Below are 20,432 nucleotides of genomic sequence, written 5' to 3'. Positions count from 1 at the left end.
CCAGGAATCACGAATGTTCTGGCGGATTCCCACAGCAGAGCCACAACGTCGAATCACGAATGGGAGCTACACCAACCATTCCTAGACAGGGAACTTCACGAATGGGGGCATCCCGATCTAGACCTCTTTGCAACCAGCCAGAACCGCAAATGCCCATTCTTTGCAAGTTGGGCTCCCCACAAGGACTCGCTGGGAAATGCCTTTTCGATGAATTGGTCGCAAATATATGCCTACGCTTTTCCACCAATCCCGTTGGTTCCACGAGTTCTGCGCAAGATCAAACAGCCTTGCCGCATGATTTTAATTGCTCCCAGGTGGCCCCGCCAGTACTGGTTCACAGAACTTCTCCTCCTCTCGGAGGTCGAGCCCATACAGTTTCGACCAATTCCACATCTTCTGACCCTTCAGAACGGTCAAATTTGTCATCCGGACCCAGCATCGCTGAGATTAGCGGCATGGCTCCTCAACAGCTTGAATTTGCACACCTAGATATCCCTCCAGACTGTCAAGAGGTTTTGGCCAATGCTCGAGCACCCGCAACTGTTAAAACTTACAAACTAAAGTGGAAGAGGTTTTGCATGTGGTGTCAATCCGTTAATCTCCATCCGATCCACGCAAGACCAGAGCAAATTCTGCCTTTCTTTCTTCAGTTGGTGAGGTCAGGTCTTTCCCACTCTACTCTGAAGGTGTTCTTGGCTGCAATTTCAAGGTTTCGGCAGGATGGTGTTAACTCTCTCTATTCCAATAGTCATCCAACAATTTTTTAAGGGGTTATTTAGGATGTTCCCGCCTATTCGGCGTCCACCTCCTTCTTGGCACCTTAATATATTACTTTCACAACTAATGCGGCATCCTTTCGAGCCCATCCACAAGGCGGATCTAAAGTTCCTTTCTTGGAAGGTTGCTTTATTATTGGCTCTAAATTCAGCAAGAAGGGTTAGTGATCTCCAAGCGTTCACTGTTCATCCACCCTTTCTGCAATTCACATCCGAGTCTGTGGTGCTGCGCACTAATCCAAAGTTTATGCCAAAGGTTCCGTCGAATTTCCATCTTAATGAACCCATAGTTTTGAAAACATTCTTCCCAAATCCGATAACAGCTGCAGAAAGGGCCTTGCACTCCCTAGACATCAAAAGATGTCTGAAGTTTTACTTACAGCATCACTGCGCAAATCGGACCAACTCTTGGTAGCATATGGTAAACCACGCCAAGGCCATTCAGTATCAAAGCCAACCATAGCTCGTTGGATCTCGGCTGCAATTTGTTTATGCCATGATCAAGCTGGAAGACCATTGCAAGCGACCCCAAGAGCACACTCTACGAGAGCAATCTCTTCATCTACAGCTCTTTTCGCCGGTGTGCCTCTTCACCAGATCTGTAAAGTGGCAACATGGTCCAGCTGCCATACGTTAACCAGACACTACTGTTTGGAAGCTGCAAGTGATGTGGATGGATCAGTGGGACAAGCTGTTCTACACAATCTTTTCAAATAAGGTGAGCCTCTGTTCTCCCTCCTCCACTATGCTTTTATAAGACGCTCTTTTCCATACTATTTCTGTCTTGAAATTGTTTTGCATATGTTGAAACACACATGTATTTCTCTATGGTTATACTGTTTCATAATGTATGTCTATGATACAAAGTGGCGTCTTATGAGCATAAGGTTATGTACTGCTATCTACTCTGATTCAGGCATGTGAATCTATGAAAGACACCCCAAATACTGGAGAAGAACAATAGTTACTTACCTGTAATATGTGGTTCTCCAGTATTGGTGTCTTTCATAGATTCACATGCAACCTGCCCACCTCCCCTCAGAGGCTTTTTAGGCTATTATGTATTGCTTCACTCCTGTGCGTGAAAATCTGAGGGCCTGAGCCTCTGAGGAGAACATTCTGGTGGGTGCTGTCACCTGATTGGCTGCAGTTTGGACTGGATATAATGACTGTGATAGTCATAGCTGTGGAAGTTTTTTCCCTTGTAGCTTAGGCTACTTTACTTCCTGGTTCAGGTTACCAGGGTTTTTTGGTTGTTGTATGCATAATTATTGCTTTTCTATGTACCGTGGGACTCCCACTCCGACGACGGGGAATGATTCAGGCATGTGAATCTATGAAAGACACCAATACTGGAAAACCACAGATTACAGGTAAGTAACTATTGTTCTTCGAATCTAAACCATGGATATACAGGCGTGTCGATGAACTCAAAAGCCGGGCAGATAAATGGAAAGAAATCGCTTCCCAAACCAGATTTAGACACAGCACACAACCAGACTTTGAGATGATACAACCAAATTAACACAAATTATCAAAACCTTCCTCAGCAGAATGTTGGGCAAATCTCTTCCATAATGCTAGCCAACAACATTTTCAACAGTCTTACTTTACTGCCAGCATCCAAAGTCTTCTGTACATATGACAGTAAGAACTGATGAAATGACTGCAAATTATACTATGCATCCGCTTAGAACCGTATGCTTGTTTACACATAAGACCATTACAAGAATTTAATTAAGGCAATGTTAAGTTTTCAGGGGACTGGAAGGAGATTGTAGTTGTCTTTAACAAAATGGAAAATTCTCTGAAATGGTGAACATTAAGATAGGATTTCAGCATGGCCAGTTGCACAACCAGCCGCAAAGACTGGATGTCTGGCAGAGTTTGGGGAGTGGGTTATAAAAGTGAGCGAGCACTGGAAAAAGAAGACACTGTCAAACACATTAATGCCATAATGCTGAAAAGTGTTCTCTTGGTACTGAAAGCTTTCAGACGTCAAATACATGGAAGGGTTGTAAAATTAGAGACACAATACTACTGCAGCGCTTTTCTTGAAGAAAGGGGAATGAACAAAGTATTTCTTCTTGAGTTTAACTCAGAAGTCACATTAAGCACTTTTCTGTCAATATCACCAGTCATCAACCTGGACATGACCTCACATATGTTGATCTTATTAGCACCGAAGTGGGCATCACAGTCATGGTGTTTGCATCTAATGAATGCCACTAAGGCACAGTGAAAAGTGTCAACATTCCCACACTTGCTGGAAGGCAGAGTATGACACCCAGAGTAATAGTCCCTCATTTTGACAGCATGGTTCCTGCAGTCCTAGATTTTGTACACTTAACCTTACCTGACAAGTTCATGGCAATGGTAAGAATCGTGAAGTCTCGGAGTATGACTGTGTAAAATGCAAAATGTACAGGATTTATTTTGTGATATGACAAAAATAAATAGCTAGCACAACATTCATGAGAGTAATTGTACAGTACCTCATTCATCCTCTAGAGTGAAAGCTTATTTTACATTGAAAGTGCCATTTTTGCACATATTAAGTGTTTAAAGATAGCTCATGTTTTAACATTCCAGTGTTTAAAATTTTCTTACCTGGAGTAAAAAAAATAAAAAGCATTATGATGCAGATTCTGAACCTTGTGCATACTTTTAGGTGCTAGACTGGATCTGGAGATTTTTCTGAGCATTGCTGCAGCACTCCTGCAGGTGTATTTGTGTGGCACTGTGCCAACTTCGTCCCGCCTCAGAATTGATGCCAGAGCCACATGGGTGTCCTGACATCAGTGCATTGTGCTGACGTCAGATCTTTTTTTTGTTGTTGTTGCCTTTGAATGCAGAAGCGGTACTCACTCCTCTGACTATTTAACAAGTTTTGTCATATATTTTCTCTCTATGTGCAAGGGATTATATCTCCTCTGAAGGTAACTGCATTTAAACCTTTATAGAGCCTGTCAAGAAGCAAATGTTCAACAGATCCTCACCAGGTATGTCTGTCGAGCCTAACTCCTTTGGAGGACTCTTAAGTTGTGCTGGAAGTCAGCCCAGATGAATCCTATTGTGATCTGGGACTGCAAAGCCAAGCTCTACATCACTGAAAACTGCCGGAAGGCAAGTATGGGCCGGTTCTGGTCAGTCGAGGATGTGGACCAGTTCCTATTCTCTAGGCTGTTCCCACCAAAGGTCCACTACACACTGCAAGTTGGCAGGTAAAATCAGATAAGAAGCACAAGTAAGCAAAGTATGACTCTCCATCGCCTGCCATTCATCAGCAGAGTTTGTGAGGACATCAAGGTGTTTCCTGGTCTTAGTCTTGGTCTCCTACAGTGGAGCCGATTCCACAGTTCATACCAATGCAACCAGAATTCCCAGGTCCGTAGGCAACACAGCAGCAAATGGAGTCTTTCAAGAAAGAAATGTTTCACATCATCATCATCAGCACCATTCCGGCTCTCTCAGGTGTGCCTTTAGACCCCAAGGGTGCAATGGAAACCTCCAGGTGGGCTACCGTCCACGGATCCGCCCTCTACTCCATCCCTGCCTCTTGACTCTGCTGTTGGGTCTGCCCTGATTTCGGGGCCCAGGCCCAAGCTGATTTAAAATCCGGTGCAACAATACTCACTGTTCCTCATGCAACAACCTTGACCAAAGTCACAGCTGTTTGTTTCGGTCTCAGCACACAAGTCAACATAATGATGGAGATCATGTGGGGTCATGTATCTCATTATTATGATGAAGATACTTTTTTTTTGGATCTTTAGGATGTCAGTGGGCTAGATACTTCCATGGTTTCTCAGTTAAGCTCTGCCCCTGGCCCTTCTACAGAGGAATCAACTTCTACAGCAGCTCTAGAACTGCAACTCCCGTCTGTTTAAGTAAAGACTAATGTCCTGACTGAAGCCCTGCATCCTGAGCAGGCTTCCACCGAACTTCTTCCTTTTAATCACTGATAGACACACTGCTGGGCACATGGGCCTAACATTGCTCTTGACACCAGTCAACAGACCTGTTGCCAGAAGACACAAACCTGCCCCTGAGGATCCTCTTTTCCTCATATAACACCATATGCCTAAAAGCTGTATGGTCCAGGCATCCACTACTAGGCTCAACCCAAACTCATTGCTTACTACATCTCTCAATAGTAAACAAAAGTTATAGAGGCATTTGGAGAGAGTATGAAGTTCTCAGCTAGTTTGACTCTCAGTAAATGCCAGGTGTCTTCTGGGATGAGACTTATCAATGGTCATCAAGATCCTGCTGATAATGACTGAAGAATACCGTGCCAACCTTGCACAGATCATTCAAGGTGGTCAGGATGCAGCAAAGTCTGATCTAGACAACACTGACTGCTTGGGCGGGTAGTGGGTACAAGTGAGGTGCTTCATTGATATCCAAAGACTACTTGACATTCAGGCAACCTTATGGACATGTACTTTAATGTTACTCGTCCTTCTGGAGAAAAAGCACATCTGCCCTGAAGTTCTTCTAGAAAGCAGGACCATTGCATGCACCCTTGGCCTTACTGCAACCGTGCTGCAATATCCACAACCTTTTTGACCCTTTTGGGGACTTGGGAGTGGCTTGTCGCAAAATTGCAAGTAGATGTGAACTCAACATATCTATCGCTCTTCACTAATTTACAACACAGATATATTTTGGTGAGATTTCGGTTAAATTACATCCCCTCGATGGGTCTTCCCCGTAATATGTATGTAATCTCAGATCTCCCATTTTGTACATGTTATGATCGATCTATTCAGAATGATTTGCATTTTCTTTTCTGTAAATTTTATTGTGATGAAAGGAAAAGGTTTATTGTCCCCCTTATGCGTAAAATGAATTTTAAACAGTGTCTTGTGGCGAGAGCAGCGCATGCGTGCTGCTAACGCCAGGCTAGACCTAAAAAAGCATGGAGCCAATCTCACTCTGGTTTCAAACAATTGGGAACCTGCAAGAGTTTTGTAATTAGGATGCTTCACGGGTTTGATCTATTTTCCGTCAGTACCGTTTATTGACACTAGAGCATGTTGTTTGTTCTCTCTATTGAAAGCGTGCATAAAGTCCACAAAGTATATAACTTTAGTTTACAAAGTAATTCATATTCTTCAGCTTCATACGTCAACAGAAAAGTCTGGCCTAATTAAGTGCAATTTTTCATACAACCCATGTGAATACCTGCATTATGCCACTGTCCGAGGTTATGGAAAAGATCCTTAAATAACAATGGCACGTTATCAACCAGAGAAATTTAACGTTATGATTATCTGAAATCAATGGGGATATTTTTTGTATTTACATGTGTGGCACTTGCGCTAATCAAGTTGAATGTATTGGGGCCTACTCAACAAAGGTAGTTTTGACCAGCTTATTGTTAACATCGCTGCTGTCTTGGAACAGTATTCTATATACTCCAACATTGTTTTACCATTCCAGGAGGAATATTTGTACAACGTTCCCATGGCTGATGCGCATGTCGTTCAAATATCAAACCTATTGCTTGGTCTTTGCTTGTTAAATATAGGAATTGTCACGCTATACTTTTGATCAGACATGTACCCCTTTACCAGTTGGATTTTAAATACATGCTTAAGTATCCTGAACTACTAATCGGGATCAGACTTAAATATATATGACATGACACCCCATCAAGTGCTTACTGACAAAATGGTCTCTTTAATAGGTGTTGCCTCCATATTTTAATAGATCACTTTACCAAAACAATACTCTGACAGAGTTAAAATGATTGATAAAATAAATCTCCAAATTTCTGATTGCTTAGTATGGGATTTAATATGGGATTTAATTACAGCAATTGAGATTGCACGTTCCAAAATACTTTGACGATTGCACGTGTCTGATAACACACTGCGAAATATTTTTTCGGATCACTGTTTTCTTTGGCAGTTGGTGCAATTTTAAGGCTAAAAAAAGTACACCTTTTGTTTCCCAGAAATCATTTCTCAGATTGTCTTGCCAACTCTCACATTCTTCCGGCAGAAACCAGTGACATGATGAGTGGTGTTTCAAGTGGTTATGCCACAACTCCAGATTAAAGTTTTCTAAAGCCAAGACTTTTATTTGGCCATAATGTGGACTCTCCATACAGGCTCTGGGAGTGTTTTTTTACCATGATCATCACAGGCAGCACGCACCGCTGTTCTCAGTGCTAGTTTATTACTGTTCTGCTCCAACCAGTTCAGCCTCTGAAACTTTAAGATAGTTACGTAGCTTCAATTCCTGTGGTTCCTTCTGAGGTGGTTAAGGACCATCGACTGGCAAGGTTCTTTCCACGCCACTGAATTGGGTAACCCAGTGAAACATTTCTTAAGGTGACGGTGCGTTTGTCATGCCAGTGCCTAAAGGCTAAAAACAGCCTCGGAGGACGGGGTGTAGTGCCCTGCTGGACTTTTTAGTGTTCTGCCTGTTTGCACCCCACGCCATACACCCACCCCAGGCGTCACTGGTCAGGTGACCCTGCAAATAAAAGGGGCCGGGCGCATGTGCCGTGGGCCAGTTACTAGTACCTAAATGGCGGTGTCCGTGTGCATTATCTTTTAAGCATGTGGGCCTAGCGCCCAGCACTTTACAACGGGGTTATCCATGTCGCTCTTTCGCCTGGAAACATGTCACCTTCATACTCCAAACTGCTGCTTACATGCTATCTTAGAGTGGACAGCAACACACGGTGGCTCCATTTATTGAGTCTAACAGCATCCCAGTCACTGTATTTGTGCCTTAGCTGCCCACCGTTGTCCAAGAAGCGAGTGGTATTCTTCTTCTAATACTTGACCAGTGAGTTAGATTGTGTAATGTCGTATAGCTCCTAATTTGAAGAAGGCAAATGGTATTGCATGGGTAAAGCATTTGCATGTTTGATTATAACAAGCATGCTAATGTATTACCCATGCAAAACGACTTCCCCTGAATGTGGTTTACATGCATCTGCATGAGATACGTGACCGAGTTTAATAATTTTCTTTAGATTTTGGACTCTTTGCTGCAGATATTTGTAGCTGTTTTTGGCTTGAACTGGTTATCTGGCATTTGGCTCCAGTAACTGCTGTAGTTTACTGCAAACCTGCTGCTTTCCTTTGCCATAGTCTTTGTCAATATCCCAGGCTCTTTGCTGTAAGATATTCAGTTCCTCCTCGGATCTCCACCTTACCCCCACCTCCTCTGCCCCTGAACAATAGTGCACCTCTCTCTGTCTTAGCAGATCATTCTGGATGCACAGTCTCCTTGGGACATAGGATCAAACCTTTCTATTATTAGTCAGCGTGGAAGTTGGTTATGTGCTTTAGGTTTGCCTGCTTATCGTGTACACTGCTTGCGTTTTGCAACTGTGAAAGTGTGCAGAGGCCCTGCAGAGTCTCTGAGCATGGAAATGCCAGTTTGAACCCTCTGCTCAGAGTTGTCTGCCCTATTTGAATTTAAAGATACATTGCAGACAACCCAGATAAAACATGCTGTGCTACTAGATCTGTTACCCACTTGTCCATCCTGGCTTAACCTCTTCGATAATCAACTGGGTTACCAAATGTGCAGCTGGCTTCGTTTCTGGTACTTTCTGTAGAACATGTTCATTTTTTACCTGAACGACTTTTTTGAGGTCCCTACAACATTTCAGTCTTCTATGCTCATTTTGATTTTAGATAACATTGCAAGTCTCAAGGCCATGCCCTGTTCTGAACTACTGTGCCTTTACATCAAAATGGTTCGCTTTTACAGCGTTCTCTGGCGAATAACTTCACACGAGTTTGAATAATTGCATGTGTCTTAATCACGTACCCTAGCACTTTTTGGCCACAGTCATTCAACTTTGTACATCCACTACAGATTGTCTTGTCTCTCTGGTAGCACAGTTAGTTGCTCCATATTCTCAGTCATTGCTGTACTAAGTAAGCACCTTAGCAAGAACCCTTTATGTGCCAACCATGGACAACAGGTTTTTCTAACTGGTCTCCCAGTAGCATGAGTGCCCACCACCCTTCATCAACAGACATCATTCCTCTCTCCCTTCATAGAAAACGTCATGGTGTACTTGAACAAATGAGGATGAAATTGCTGCCCAAGACCAGAAGCAATCTCACCCTTATTCCCGGCCCATGATTTGACTCCTAAGCCAGCTCAACAGAAAGCCTCGTTGAAATTGTCAACACTTTTTCCCCAGTTACTTAGAATCCTTTTGGGAATGGTTCAAGGTAATATATTACTTGTGGTCCTGCCATTCAAAATCTCTCTAACTGGTGCCACAGTAAACAGTACACTCTTGTGAGAGGTTTCCTTCATTTAGCATTTCCCTCTTCACTTCCCACCTACAAATAGCTTCTGTTAGTGGCAAAATAGACAGACCACATTATGGATATTATGCTTTCAGGAAAGAGATTACAACTCACCTTTGAAATCCTATTGTGTAAAAATATTGCAGTAAATCACCCCTAAAAGTAGAGCTCCTGTGATTGCTATTAGAAGTATATCGGCTGCTGACATTGTTTAGAAACCCCTTGCCCCAAGCGTTTTATAGTTTGCTTCTTAAATGTAAAGTGCGTTGATACAAATACGTAGGTTAAATTATTAGCTATTTTAATTAAATATAAGGAAAAATCAATGTCTGTCTTTAATTGTTTTCCATGAAGAATATCGGTTTATAAGGTGTGGCTTTATGACGACTTATGAGCATACATGGTTTCTGCCAGGACTCATTTCAATTTGTAATTTCTTTGAGGCAGACACTTTACACTTTTACATTGTTTTAAGAGAACCCCATATTATTGATGCTGTAAACGTGAAACTTTCTCTCCTACCCTCTTGTTACTCTGTCATTAGGGCCATGAAACCAAATTCATTTGCATGTTGACTCTAAACCATCGCAAAAATACATTTCAGAGGCCCAAACTTCTTATAATGCTGTTGTAATGTGTGGCACAAAGATGTGTTTGTAGGATCTAAGCCTTTTCTCTCTTCACAGGTGGAGTGCGGATGGTTTATCCCTCAGCTTTCGTTCTTGTTGCACAGAATGACCTCTCTGCCTATTCCAGCACTACCAGCACAGGGGCTGGACAAAACGGCTCGGCATCGCACGGGTTTGGGAGCATGAAGGACCCCACCGGCTGCGGGATGCCTCTCACACCTCCGAATTCACCAGAACAGACTATCACTGGTATGTTAATGTATCCATGCACATCGAGCTGGTGACGCACTGCAAGAAACAGTCCTTGGAATTCTCTGTATTCTCAAATAGGATGTTGCAGCGCCTAAACTGGTTAAGCATATTTTCTGTCCCATAAACTAGAACTGCCTACTTTATTGTCTTTATGGGATATCCTTTGCTTACACTATAGACAAATGAGGACAGTTGAAGGTCCAATAAATGTATGAAAAAGAAGCAGACATTGAATTTTTAATCAACGATATGTTTATGCCATGTTAACTAAAAACGATTTGTAGTGGCATCTCTGGAAACTTTAAAAGATACTAATAATCTTCATAAAGTAAAGAGGTAGCTTTGCTCTTTACAAAAGAGAAGAAATGAGCAGTTAAGGACCTATAAAATATTCAAGACAAGTACTGCAGTCCTAATAAACCTATGAATGATGGACAACAAAGGCCTGCTAAACCTGTCATATTTGTAATAGTGGTCCAATAAACTTGATAATCACAGAAGTGCTTTATGAGACGATGCAAAAAATGGTGTATTATTTCTGAACATTGTAGCATAACTTTTGTGGAGTCCTTAAATGTGTAAACAGACTGCAAGAGATTACCAGCATTGATAAAAACACAGAGCACAATACTAGATCTAAGACATCACGGTAAGTGATCTAGACCTGTGGTAGGAGCCCTGGATTCTCTTGCAGGTATTTAAGTATTGCAGTTTGTCTGTAATTAGTAAGGCTTATCAGGGAATGTTAGTGGTGCAGAAAAAGGAATGTTATTCCAGCAAGTGAACTAACAGGCAAAAGCTCATTTGTAAGAAATGGGGCATAATCTCAAAAGCACAAGATGGCGAACGTGTGGGCTGCTTAAAGAGCTTTGCACTGGCTCTCGTTCACACCGAGAAAAAAACGTTTATGCAGTAAAATTCCAAAAATCAAATTGTATTCTTGGTGTAAAGCACACCATATGTCGGATGAATGTCTTATTGAGATAGTACCTTTCACACAACATCCCTTTTTTTCTGACCCTTCCCTTTAGAGTGATAGAGTATGGGAATGATGTATACTTAAGATCCCAGCGCAATTTTGAATCATGTATGTCTGTTAAAAAATGCAAGAAATTGCCTTATTTACTTTCTTGTGAACTTATGGAGAGCATGATCACCAAAAGTATCCAGGCGGTAGAAACTTAATTTGGGTCATTGGTCGCACCGCCAAACAATGGAAAGACAGACAATGAAAAAGTGTCAGATCCTCAACATAATCAGTACTTTGCATCGTTGACCTTTTCCGGATTCACACGCTGTCCATTATGCTGCCATCTAGTGTTTGGGTCCAGAGTTCCCTGCAAGGCAAGACTGCCCTTTTGAGGCAGAGTTAGAGAAAGCAGTGCAGGCACAGGGTATACAAGCAAGTGACTTACATAAGACCCCTCCCTACACTCCACATCTGTAAGGGGCAGAATTGGAGGGTTCTCAAAGAATTGAGAAAGATCACCTCCAACAAATGAACTGTAGTAATATAATATGGTATGGATATTGTATAGAACTGTTCAGATCTCCACCAAACATGAGGCCAAAAGCAATGTCTTTCAACAAAGACTAGAGACTGTGACTACTGCAAGAGGTCAAGGACTTCCTAAACAAACATCCTGTAGAAAGTGTCCCAAAAGGACTGGAAAACGAAGGGATCTACTCTGTTTACTTCCTAGTACCAAAGCCAGACAACACCCTCAGACCCATTTTGACCTGGGTGCCTTAAACAGACTTATAAAGCTGCAAACGTTTAAGATGGTCACTCTGCAAGTGGTCATCCTGTGCCTGCAATAGGGAGACTGTATGGCAACCATAGATCTCAACGGTGCCTACCTACATGGGCAGATTAACAACAAATGCAAGATGTTCCTGAGGTTTTTCATTGGCAAGGTACATTAGTCCAAAGGGTAGAACCCTGAACTGGTAGTTTGCACCAAGGGTATTCACAAAGTACCTAACTATATTGGCAGCATACTTAAGAAGACTAGGAATACATGTCTACCTTTACATAGATGACTGGCTGGTAAAGGCAAGATTGTTCAAATGCTGCATAAAAGCATAAACACTGTTATACAGGCACTCCACAGATTGTGGTTCTCTGTAAACATAGAGTAGTGCTCATCAATGCAACTAAGAGAAAAGTTGTTCTTAGGACCTAAACCAATTGAGGCAAAAGCCTTCCCAGTTTTCAAAACAACCTGGTAGTTAGAGTAAACTCAACCTTACTGGGTGAGATGCTCTCTAGCAGTGAGTAGAGTAGGGAAAATTATGAGCATGATGGCACTGTGCACACTACTAATACCACATGCCGGGATACGCATGAGACCACTACAGGAATGGTTACAGTGTCCATTGTCACAGGCAGCTAGGATTTGTGAGGATATGGTGGTTGTCACCGAAAAGGTACATAGGCTATACGGTGGTGGAGCAAAAATAAATCGCAGTAGGCAGACCTATCAAACATCCAATTTCTTCGGTGACCATCACAACCGATGCATCCCACACAATGTGGGGTGGAGAAGGCTTAAATGGGGAAACTAAATATCAGGGACTTGTGAAGCCAGGAACAAACAGTGAAACACATAAACATACTTAAGCTCCAGACAGTTTTCTTGGCACTGAAGGCCTTCTAGAGATATGCCATGGGAATTTTTTTTTAGATAGACTCTGACAACACAACCACAATGTCTTACCTCAACAAAAGGGGAAACGTGGTACATGATAATATGTATTTTCCCAATTGCCGCTGGACATATGGAGATGGCCCATTCAGAGAAGGATAGCATTGATAGCCGTCCTTCTACCTGGGGTTCAACATACAGCTACACCCATGCTAAGGAGACAAACACCTCGCATGAGTTGGAGCTAAAGCAGCAAGTTGTAGAAAACATCTTCTGCAAGTGGTGAAGACCACAGAAAAACACTGTATACACCAATAACTGGAGGGCAATGTCCTGTTGATAGATCTGTGTACACTTCTCCCCCCCCCAGTTCCACTGAGAACACTGGTGATAAACGTATTCAGACAAGTATCAATGGCGTTGATCCTCATCGCCCCTCAGTGATCCATGCTGACTTCGTTTTCAGAGCTGATGGAGATTGCTCAGGGCAGACTGATGAGACTACTACCTTGTTTTGACTTGATAGCAATGAAAAATGTCAGATATACCACCCAGAGCTGTCAACCATCTCCTGAGGACTTAGTTTTGCCACTTGGGTCTCCCACAGAGAACCATTGAGGTCTGTAAAGAAGTCAGAAGAGGGAGCACAAGGAAGTACTACACGGCTAAGTGGAGCAGTATTATACACTGGTGTGACAGACAAAAAGCAAATGATAGCTGGAAACAAGACCCTACTGTGGTCAAATACTTCACCCACCTTTCAGGTGAGAGGATCTCATATCCCTCTCAAGGTTCACTTGTCTACAGTAGTACCATACTCTAGGGGTTGGGGGGGGTCATAAAAATAAGATTCTTTAATAATCCATTGATCAGTAGATTTCTGGAAGAGGCAAAGAGGATAGCCCCACCAAGGCAGTGCCCTCACCACTATGGAACCAAATCCTAGTGCTTGCACATCACATGAAACCCCTATTCCAGCCGATGCACAAAGCTGACCAAAAATGCCTGACATTCAAGACTGCCTTCTTGATTGTTGTCACGTCCCTGTGAAGAGTTAATTGCAGAGACTCACAACACAAGAGCCCTAATTGAAAATACACAAGGTCAGTGGTAATGAGAATAAACTAATAATTTCTGTGAGAAATCGTCTCATAGTTCCATGTCAGTCAAGCCGTACAGCTGCCAGCTTTTTTCCAAGATCCAAAGTCTCAGGCAGATAGAGCTCTGCACACACTAGATGTAAGCAGGGCAGTCCTATTACTTACAGGAAACTGGAAAGACTAGGCAAGCAAACCAATTCTTCATCTCATTCGCCCCATCAAATAATGGAGCACCGGTTAGCAAAGGGACCATTGTAAAGTCAATAATTAATTACTCCTTAAATATCTGTACGGCAGCCACATGGTCTGCCGTGGTTCAACAGGACACATAAAATAAGGAGAGCACTTGTAGAGCTTATACTTGGTTCCTGTTGCCCTTCCAGAGATGCATTCAACTGCTCACTGCCCCCTAAGGAACAAGTGGGCAACAGTTAATTATCATTCATGCCTGCTCATTTATTGGCTGTCCCAGACAAATCTCCCTAGTATTTAATGACTGGGCCTTTACTTCATTAGTAATTGAGAGGCACCTTTGTACTTCGTTCAGTTAACATTTATATGCATCTCAAAGCTTTAAAAGTACCCTCTGTACGATTACACACCTTCCATTCTATGGTACAGCCGGTGGTGTGTGGGGTGCTGCAAGGCTCTGCTATACAGCCTGTCGTTTTTAAATTGTATTTGGCACCACAGTGGAAGCTTGACTCTCACTTGGCTTTAGAGTGTAAGCATACACAGATTACCATTTTTAAGGATACTGGATCAGGACTTCCAATCCCATCAGCGAGTGAGGAGCCTGTTTAGCAGCCACTCCTGGCAGCATGGGATCTAATTTTTGATGAATCGTGAAAAAACGGAGGATCTAATCAACGATAACGGAGTCTTCAGCTGCGGCTTAACACCAACTCCGTGTTTTGGGGCCCACCTCAGATCCCTGTCAACAGATCCCTGTCAAACAGGTTGAGAAAACTTGGGTATAATATTTGACTTTGACTTGACTATTTTCCGCAACTATGGATCCTTTGAATGATCCTGCCATTCATTCCTGCCCCTAACACAGCAGAAGTGATACAAGTCTGCATTATTGCTCTGTTAAGGCAAGGCCATCTTATTGGTTCTGTGTTAGACTGTGGGGCAAAAAGCAGAGTGCAACCAAACTATGGCAGCAAGCGAGAGGCTTCAGAAATGTCCATGTCTCTAAGGAATACAGACCTTACAAAGGCACCCAGTTAAACAGTACATCCACTTTAAGGTACTTAGTCTAATTCACTTTGTGTACTACAAATGTGACCCCAGTTAACTATCTGAACTGCCAGAAGCAAAAACATGGCCTACAATTACTTCGGCTTCCACACTTCAAAACAGCTAACTGCAATTTTATGCGCTAGGATCTCAACTTTGAAATGACCTGCTTGTCCTTCGGCGTACTATACATCACATTTGCTTCAGGAAAAAGATGAAAAAATGGCTACTTAGCTGTAGCAGTAGTTGTGCAGCTTGAAGAATTGTCTGCTGTGCATTATACCACCATACAATAGTTTGATCTGGAATGATCCTTGCAGTCCTTTGTTTTTTCACGCTGGACAGCGGCCCACATTTGGTCCTTCCCTCTGCGACATTAAATCCCTCCGCAGAAACCTTAGAGTAAATACCATCATCAAATTATTTTTTCCTTTTCTTTGCTAACTTTGTAATTGTTGCAGGTTCCCAGTATTTTCCTCTGTTCTTTAGACATTCCTGTTCTTCAGTCTCTTTTCGAGGAGATGAAAGGGTCATATGTGAACCCAGAAAAATTTTCAAGCTGCAAAACTATTCCTACAGGTGACCACTTTGTTTTGCAGTGAGACTCTCTTCTGGATTCACATGATTTCCCCCGAACCACCACCCGAGGCTCCGCTGAAATGAGTTTGAGCATGCAAACAGGTGCTTTAGTCCTTTCTGTTCAACCTGAATATACTGAATATCCACGTAGTAATGTGTGTTGAAGCTGTGTCCGGCCACCCCCTTTTGTACCGCTTTGTTCGCCATAAGTTGGCAGGGTATGCTCAGACGTGAGTCCCTTGCTCACTTTGCCACTGGATTCAAGCAAGCCTGGCTGAAGACGGCTGAAATGCCAGAAACCGGTCCTAGGAAGCTTGTTTCCGGTCCAGTGAAGGCATGGCTTGGCAGTTCGGGCTGGACTGTTCCCATGAGGCACAGGGTCAGACTGATTTGCATATGGCCATGTCTGAACTGGGGTGGCAGAGTGGGCTAAAGAACGGTGATGGATCAAACCCAGATCTGTTGACTGGGTGTGAGTGTTTGATTGGTTCTGATGCTCCGTCCATCACCCCACCCCCTTTTGTACCGCAAAGTGAATTGTCACCGACACACTCCTCTCCATGGGGGTTTCAGTGTCTGTTAGCTGCACATACTGAACAAAGTGATGGCAGCATCTCTAGTAAAGTTTTCTAACGTTGAAGAGGAAGTGGATTAGAGACAGACCCTAGTAGGGCAACCTAAATCCTGAGGTAAATTAATGTGAAATACCTGCCAGAAGAAGAAAGCTAGATGCTTGGGAACCTGCCAGAGAGCAACTAGAGGGACTACGTTTCCCCAGAGGCAGGGATCCCCTTTATCTGGTTTGTTACCAGATGACATGGGCAGGTTTCACAGTTCAGTTTGGTTCACAGTTTGGTTACATCATTTGAGACTTTTTGCTTTATTACTTACTTGAGCCATCTCAGAAGATGGTAAAGGTGATTCCTGGTAGGAAGTACAAAAACTCATTCAGAATCCTGCAACCATTTTTGCATTCATTCCATGCGTTAAATGGAGGATGAAGCCATCTGGTTTTCCATACAGCTCCCCTATGGAGACTCAATAGTTTTGGCTACAACTCAGTGCTACTCCATACCCCTGGAACATGAAGGTCCAAAGATTGTCACCTTCAGGAAATGATATAGTACAATGGTTACAACGTTTATAAATACTGGAAACTCCGGCAGTGTTTGGCCTGTATGACAGGCAAAATTGAGCATAAATACAAAAGGAGTATGCAGTTCCTGACAGGGAAAACAGGTTGTGAAAGAAAGTGATATCCAGAAAGAGAAGGGAATTCCTCTTATTGGAATTAGGACCCTCACACACCCAGCCAGCTAGGTGTCATGCTTCATCATTGGGTCTGCTCCTCGTCTGGTCGGTGCTGCAGTACCCGACGGGCACCCCTGAAGGAGCTCTTTGGCGGAGATCTTTTATTCCTTGCCGTAAGGTGCAGTGCGTGTGAGGGGCCTAGTGAGTGTAGATGTACAAGAAAGTGAGGTTAAAATAGGAGGTAGGGGTCCAATCCGAACAATTTTACTGTGTGGCTCCTCTCCTAGTTAAAAATAGTTAAAAATAAGTGTTGGGCGCCCCTGAAATGATACAGTGTACCGCGTATGCAGGTCTTTTTTGTACATCTACACTCACTAGGCCCCTCACACGCACTGCACCTTAAGGCAAGGAATAAAAAATCTCCGCCAAAGAGCCCAGGAGAGTAAACCATACGATATGGACAGTACACGACTGACTCGCTGGGTAGAGCGTTTTAATCGTAGGTAGCCCTGTGGCGCCACACCTGGCTGAGAATCACTGGCTTTTCAAGGGGAAATAGCCTTTACAATGAGTCCGGAACCACACATAGGCTTTACAACGACTCAATTATAACTAATACATCTTTACAACAATTTATTTTACCATGAATATGCCTTTACCATGTATGACTTTACAACAAAAATGTAAGTATTTCACCTGTAAGTATATTATATTTTCCACGCCTCTAAACGCTTTCAGCAAGGATTGATGCAGACACACATTTTTGATTCAAGTATGTTTATTGTTCAAAACGCCAATCCGCCATAATGTGGTTCAGCCATCACTTGCGGCCTTGGTCACAAGACTTGCTCAATTTTAAGGAATTTTTATACCCATTTAACCATCATAAAGATAGTAAAAAGGCTTTTTGACTTAAATGTAAAATGCATGTATTCATATGTTTGGTTATTATGCCCTACAATTCTCAGTGTCTGCTTTATTCATTACATCATTGCAATTCACATTTGGCACGAATGTATATGCACAAATCCCAACATGGTTCTAACCAATCAGAGAGCAATCATCTGCCTACTGCTCGCATATGCTGCTGTATATTATGCATACATGATATACATTCCCACAAACAATTTGGTAATTTGATGACAATATATGAACACATTAATAAAACAAAGTGCCTTGATGCGGTGCCTATTATACCCCAATCCAGACCAATTAGGGTACTTTATAATTGAATGTTATGACTACCAATTACAAGTGCTGCTTGTTGACTACCAATATATATGCCCATAAATGAAATGCAGTGCATTGATTTTTTTTTTGCATATTTTATCACTGCTACGGCCCAAGTGGGCTAACTCCATTGAATTTGTTTACCATTGCACATTTACAGATTTCGTTGATTCTGGACATAGTATCCCAAACTCAAAAAAATCCCCATCTTTTACAATTAAACTCACAGAGAGAAGGCATGCTTGTTTCAGTATTCCTTAAAAATCAAATATTTACACATGGAGGTTTCCCAGGCGATCAGTGTGCCTACTAAGACAAGCATTTAATTCTTCATTTGTGTTCAGTCCATTGGGTATTTAACAGTTTAAGTTTAATATATAACACATCTCAAGTTGCCAAAGCGCTTTAACGCAGTCCCCACCGCACCTGTTGACTGGTACTGCATCAGTTGCAAAATATCTCATCTGTTTTACCTCATGACTATGGTGTGTCTCATGAAGTCTGACTATAGGATAAGTACTGCCTATATTGCAGATCTCTCGCATATGGTGCAGTATTGTCTTTTACACTGGCAGCGTTGTGCTGCCTACATAACATAGGTTACAGTTGCATGTCAGCACATATACAGCAAAATCTGTTTTGCAGTCATAGGAACCCCTTATTGTAATAGGTTTCTCATGAAAGGGAGCTAAGTATTCTTCATTGTTCTCACTCAGAGGCGGATTCTCCATGAGGGCTGTGGGGCTGCACCCCCCTGAAATTCCAAACATACCTGTACAGTTATAAAATAGATCGATTTATTTAGACATACGATCGTATCTCTAAACAAATCTATGTATTTAAGCCTGTGCTGTCTGTCCCAGGCTGCCTGCCTGGCCTTGCTCTGAAGTAGGAGACAGAAGCCAGGCAGTAAATCAACTTTCTGAGCTGTGACGCAGGGCTTAGTGTTCTAAAGCCTTCCCTAATGAGTCATTGCCATTGTAGACTATGGCAGTATTCACTAGTATAGGCCAGTGACGCTGTAAGCATCATGCTTAAGGGTGTTGAATTCCCCTTCCTGTGTGAGAGTAGTCATCCCTCATTCACAGGCATGGATCCCACCCATTCCCATGCGTCACGCGTAGGATGCAAGCACCGTAGCACGTGTATTATTGCCATGTCCTCGGCAATGGTAAGTGTTGGAATGCCAGTCTTCGGTTATGATTATTGTTCTGAGACCCCTGGTAACCCTAACCTTCCCCACCGTGACCCCCCAGACCCTGGCTGCACTTCGCTGTCCCTGTTAAAAGTGGAGCTGCGGCATTTGGTCCCCTGTAAAATGGATCCAAAAGATGAACATGCCAGTCTGAGTTTAGCAAACCTTACAGGAGGTGTGCAGCTTTACACTGAGCTGCAAATCTTTTTCTGTCCGCTGCCTGAAAGTGTCTAGCCTAGAGAATCGCTCGTTCAAATCAAACGAGCAGTGCAAACCCAGCAGAAAATGCGTCTGATTCCAAATAATCTTTTACTCACGTAGCAGAAGGGACCTAAGTTTAAAGGTGCCTCCCAGTGAATGTCTCCATACATTTCAAAACCCAACAGATGTAATCAAACGAGAAACACTCTTTAGTGACTATTGTTGGTGATTGTTACCCATGCTAGGCTGGTAAACAACTGTGTGCCTTTTTTTCTCTAAACTGCACAGTCCCTTCTCGAGTGCATGCATATATCTTACAAAGGGCCCAATGTATTCACAATGTTTTTAGTTTTGCACCCCTGGAAATCCTTCTTTGTCCAACGCTCCAGGCTTTGAAGTAATGAAAAGTATAACACAGTGTTCAAAAGTAGCATTGCCAGTGGGGCATTTCATTGCAACACACTATCTACATTATGATTTTGTGTGAGCTGCAAGGAAGGGCAGCAAATGGGTTCCCTTTTTTCTGCAAACATCAAAGGAAATGTATCAATGGCCTGCAGTTGCTCCTGTGGTCAGAAAGGACTGGTCATTTACTTACTGCCCTGATCAGTTAGTCCTCAACAATGAGGGTTCCTCCCAGGCCATTCGTCATGCCCCAGTAGCATCTAAATCTTGTTCTGACTTCCTTAATGTGTGTGCCCTTTGAACCTCTACGCAGTTGCTTTCTTCGGCTTTTGACCATCGAGACTGCCTTTCAAGTGGCAATTGCATCCACCAAGAGGGTCAGCGAATTGGAGGCACTCGCGGTGCACCCTCCCTATATCACTTTCTATCACAATAAGCTGGTACTCCGGACATGTGCCTCCTTCCTTCTGAAAGTTGCAACTTCTTTCCATGTAGGGCAGAACTTCACCTTCCCTACCTTATTTGCTCCTTCTTACCCCTCTAAAGAGGAGGAGAGACTTTAGTGGCTTGACCCAAAAAGTGTTTTGTCGCTCCACCTTATCACACAAGCGTTTTGGGTGGACGATC

The 20,432-nt window shown here is 42.8% G+C and overlaps 1 protein-coding gene across 2 annotated transcripts in view; it reads left to right on the top strand.

The window, feature by feature from the left end:
* Positions 1-20,432, top strand: part of MED13L (mediator complex subunit 13L) — a 964,037-nt gene that overhangs the window by 629,699 nt on the left and 313,906 nt on the right. For both annotated transcript variants that reach the window (XM_085634904.1, XM_085634903.1), the window contains exon 7: positions 9,760-9,951. In XM_085634904.1, coding sequence (XP_085491030.1) covers positions 9,760-9,951 — 192 coding nt within the window. The remainder of the gene's footprint in view (positions 1-9,759; positions 9,952-20,432) is intronic.

This window comes from Triturus cristatus, chromosome 11, assembly GCF_964204655.1.
Source record: "Triturus cristatus chromosome 11, aTriCri1.1, whole genome shotgun sequence".
Classification (NCBI taxonomy): domain Eukaryota; kingdom Metazoa; phylum Chordata; class Amphibia; order Caudata; family Salamandridae; genus Triturus; species Triturus cristatus.
The sequence above is the reverse complement of the archived record's forward strand: the minus strand, read 5'-3'. Positions and strand labels throughout refer to the sequence as shown.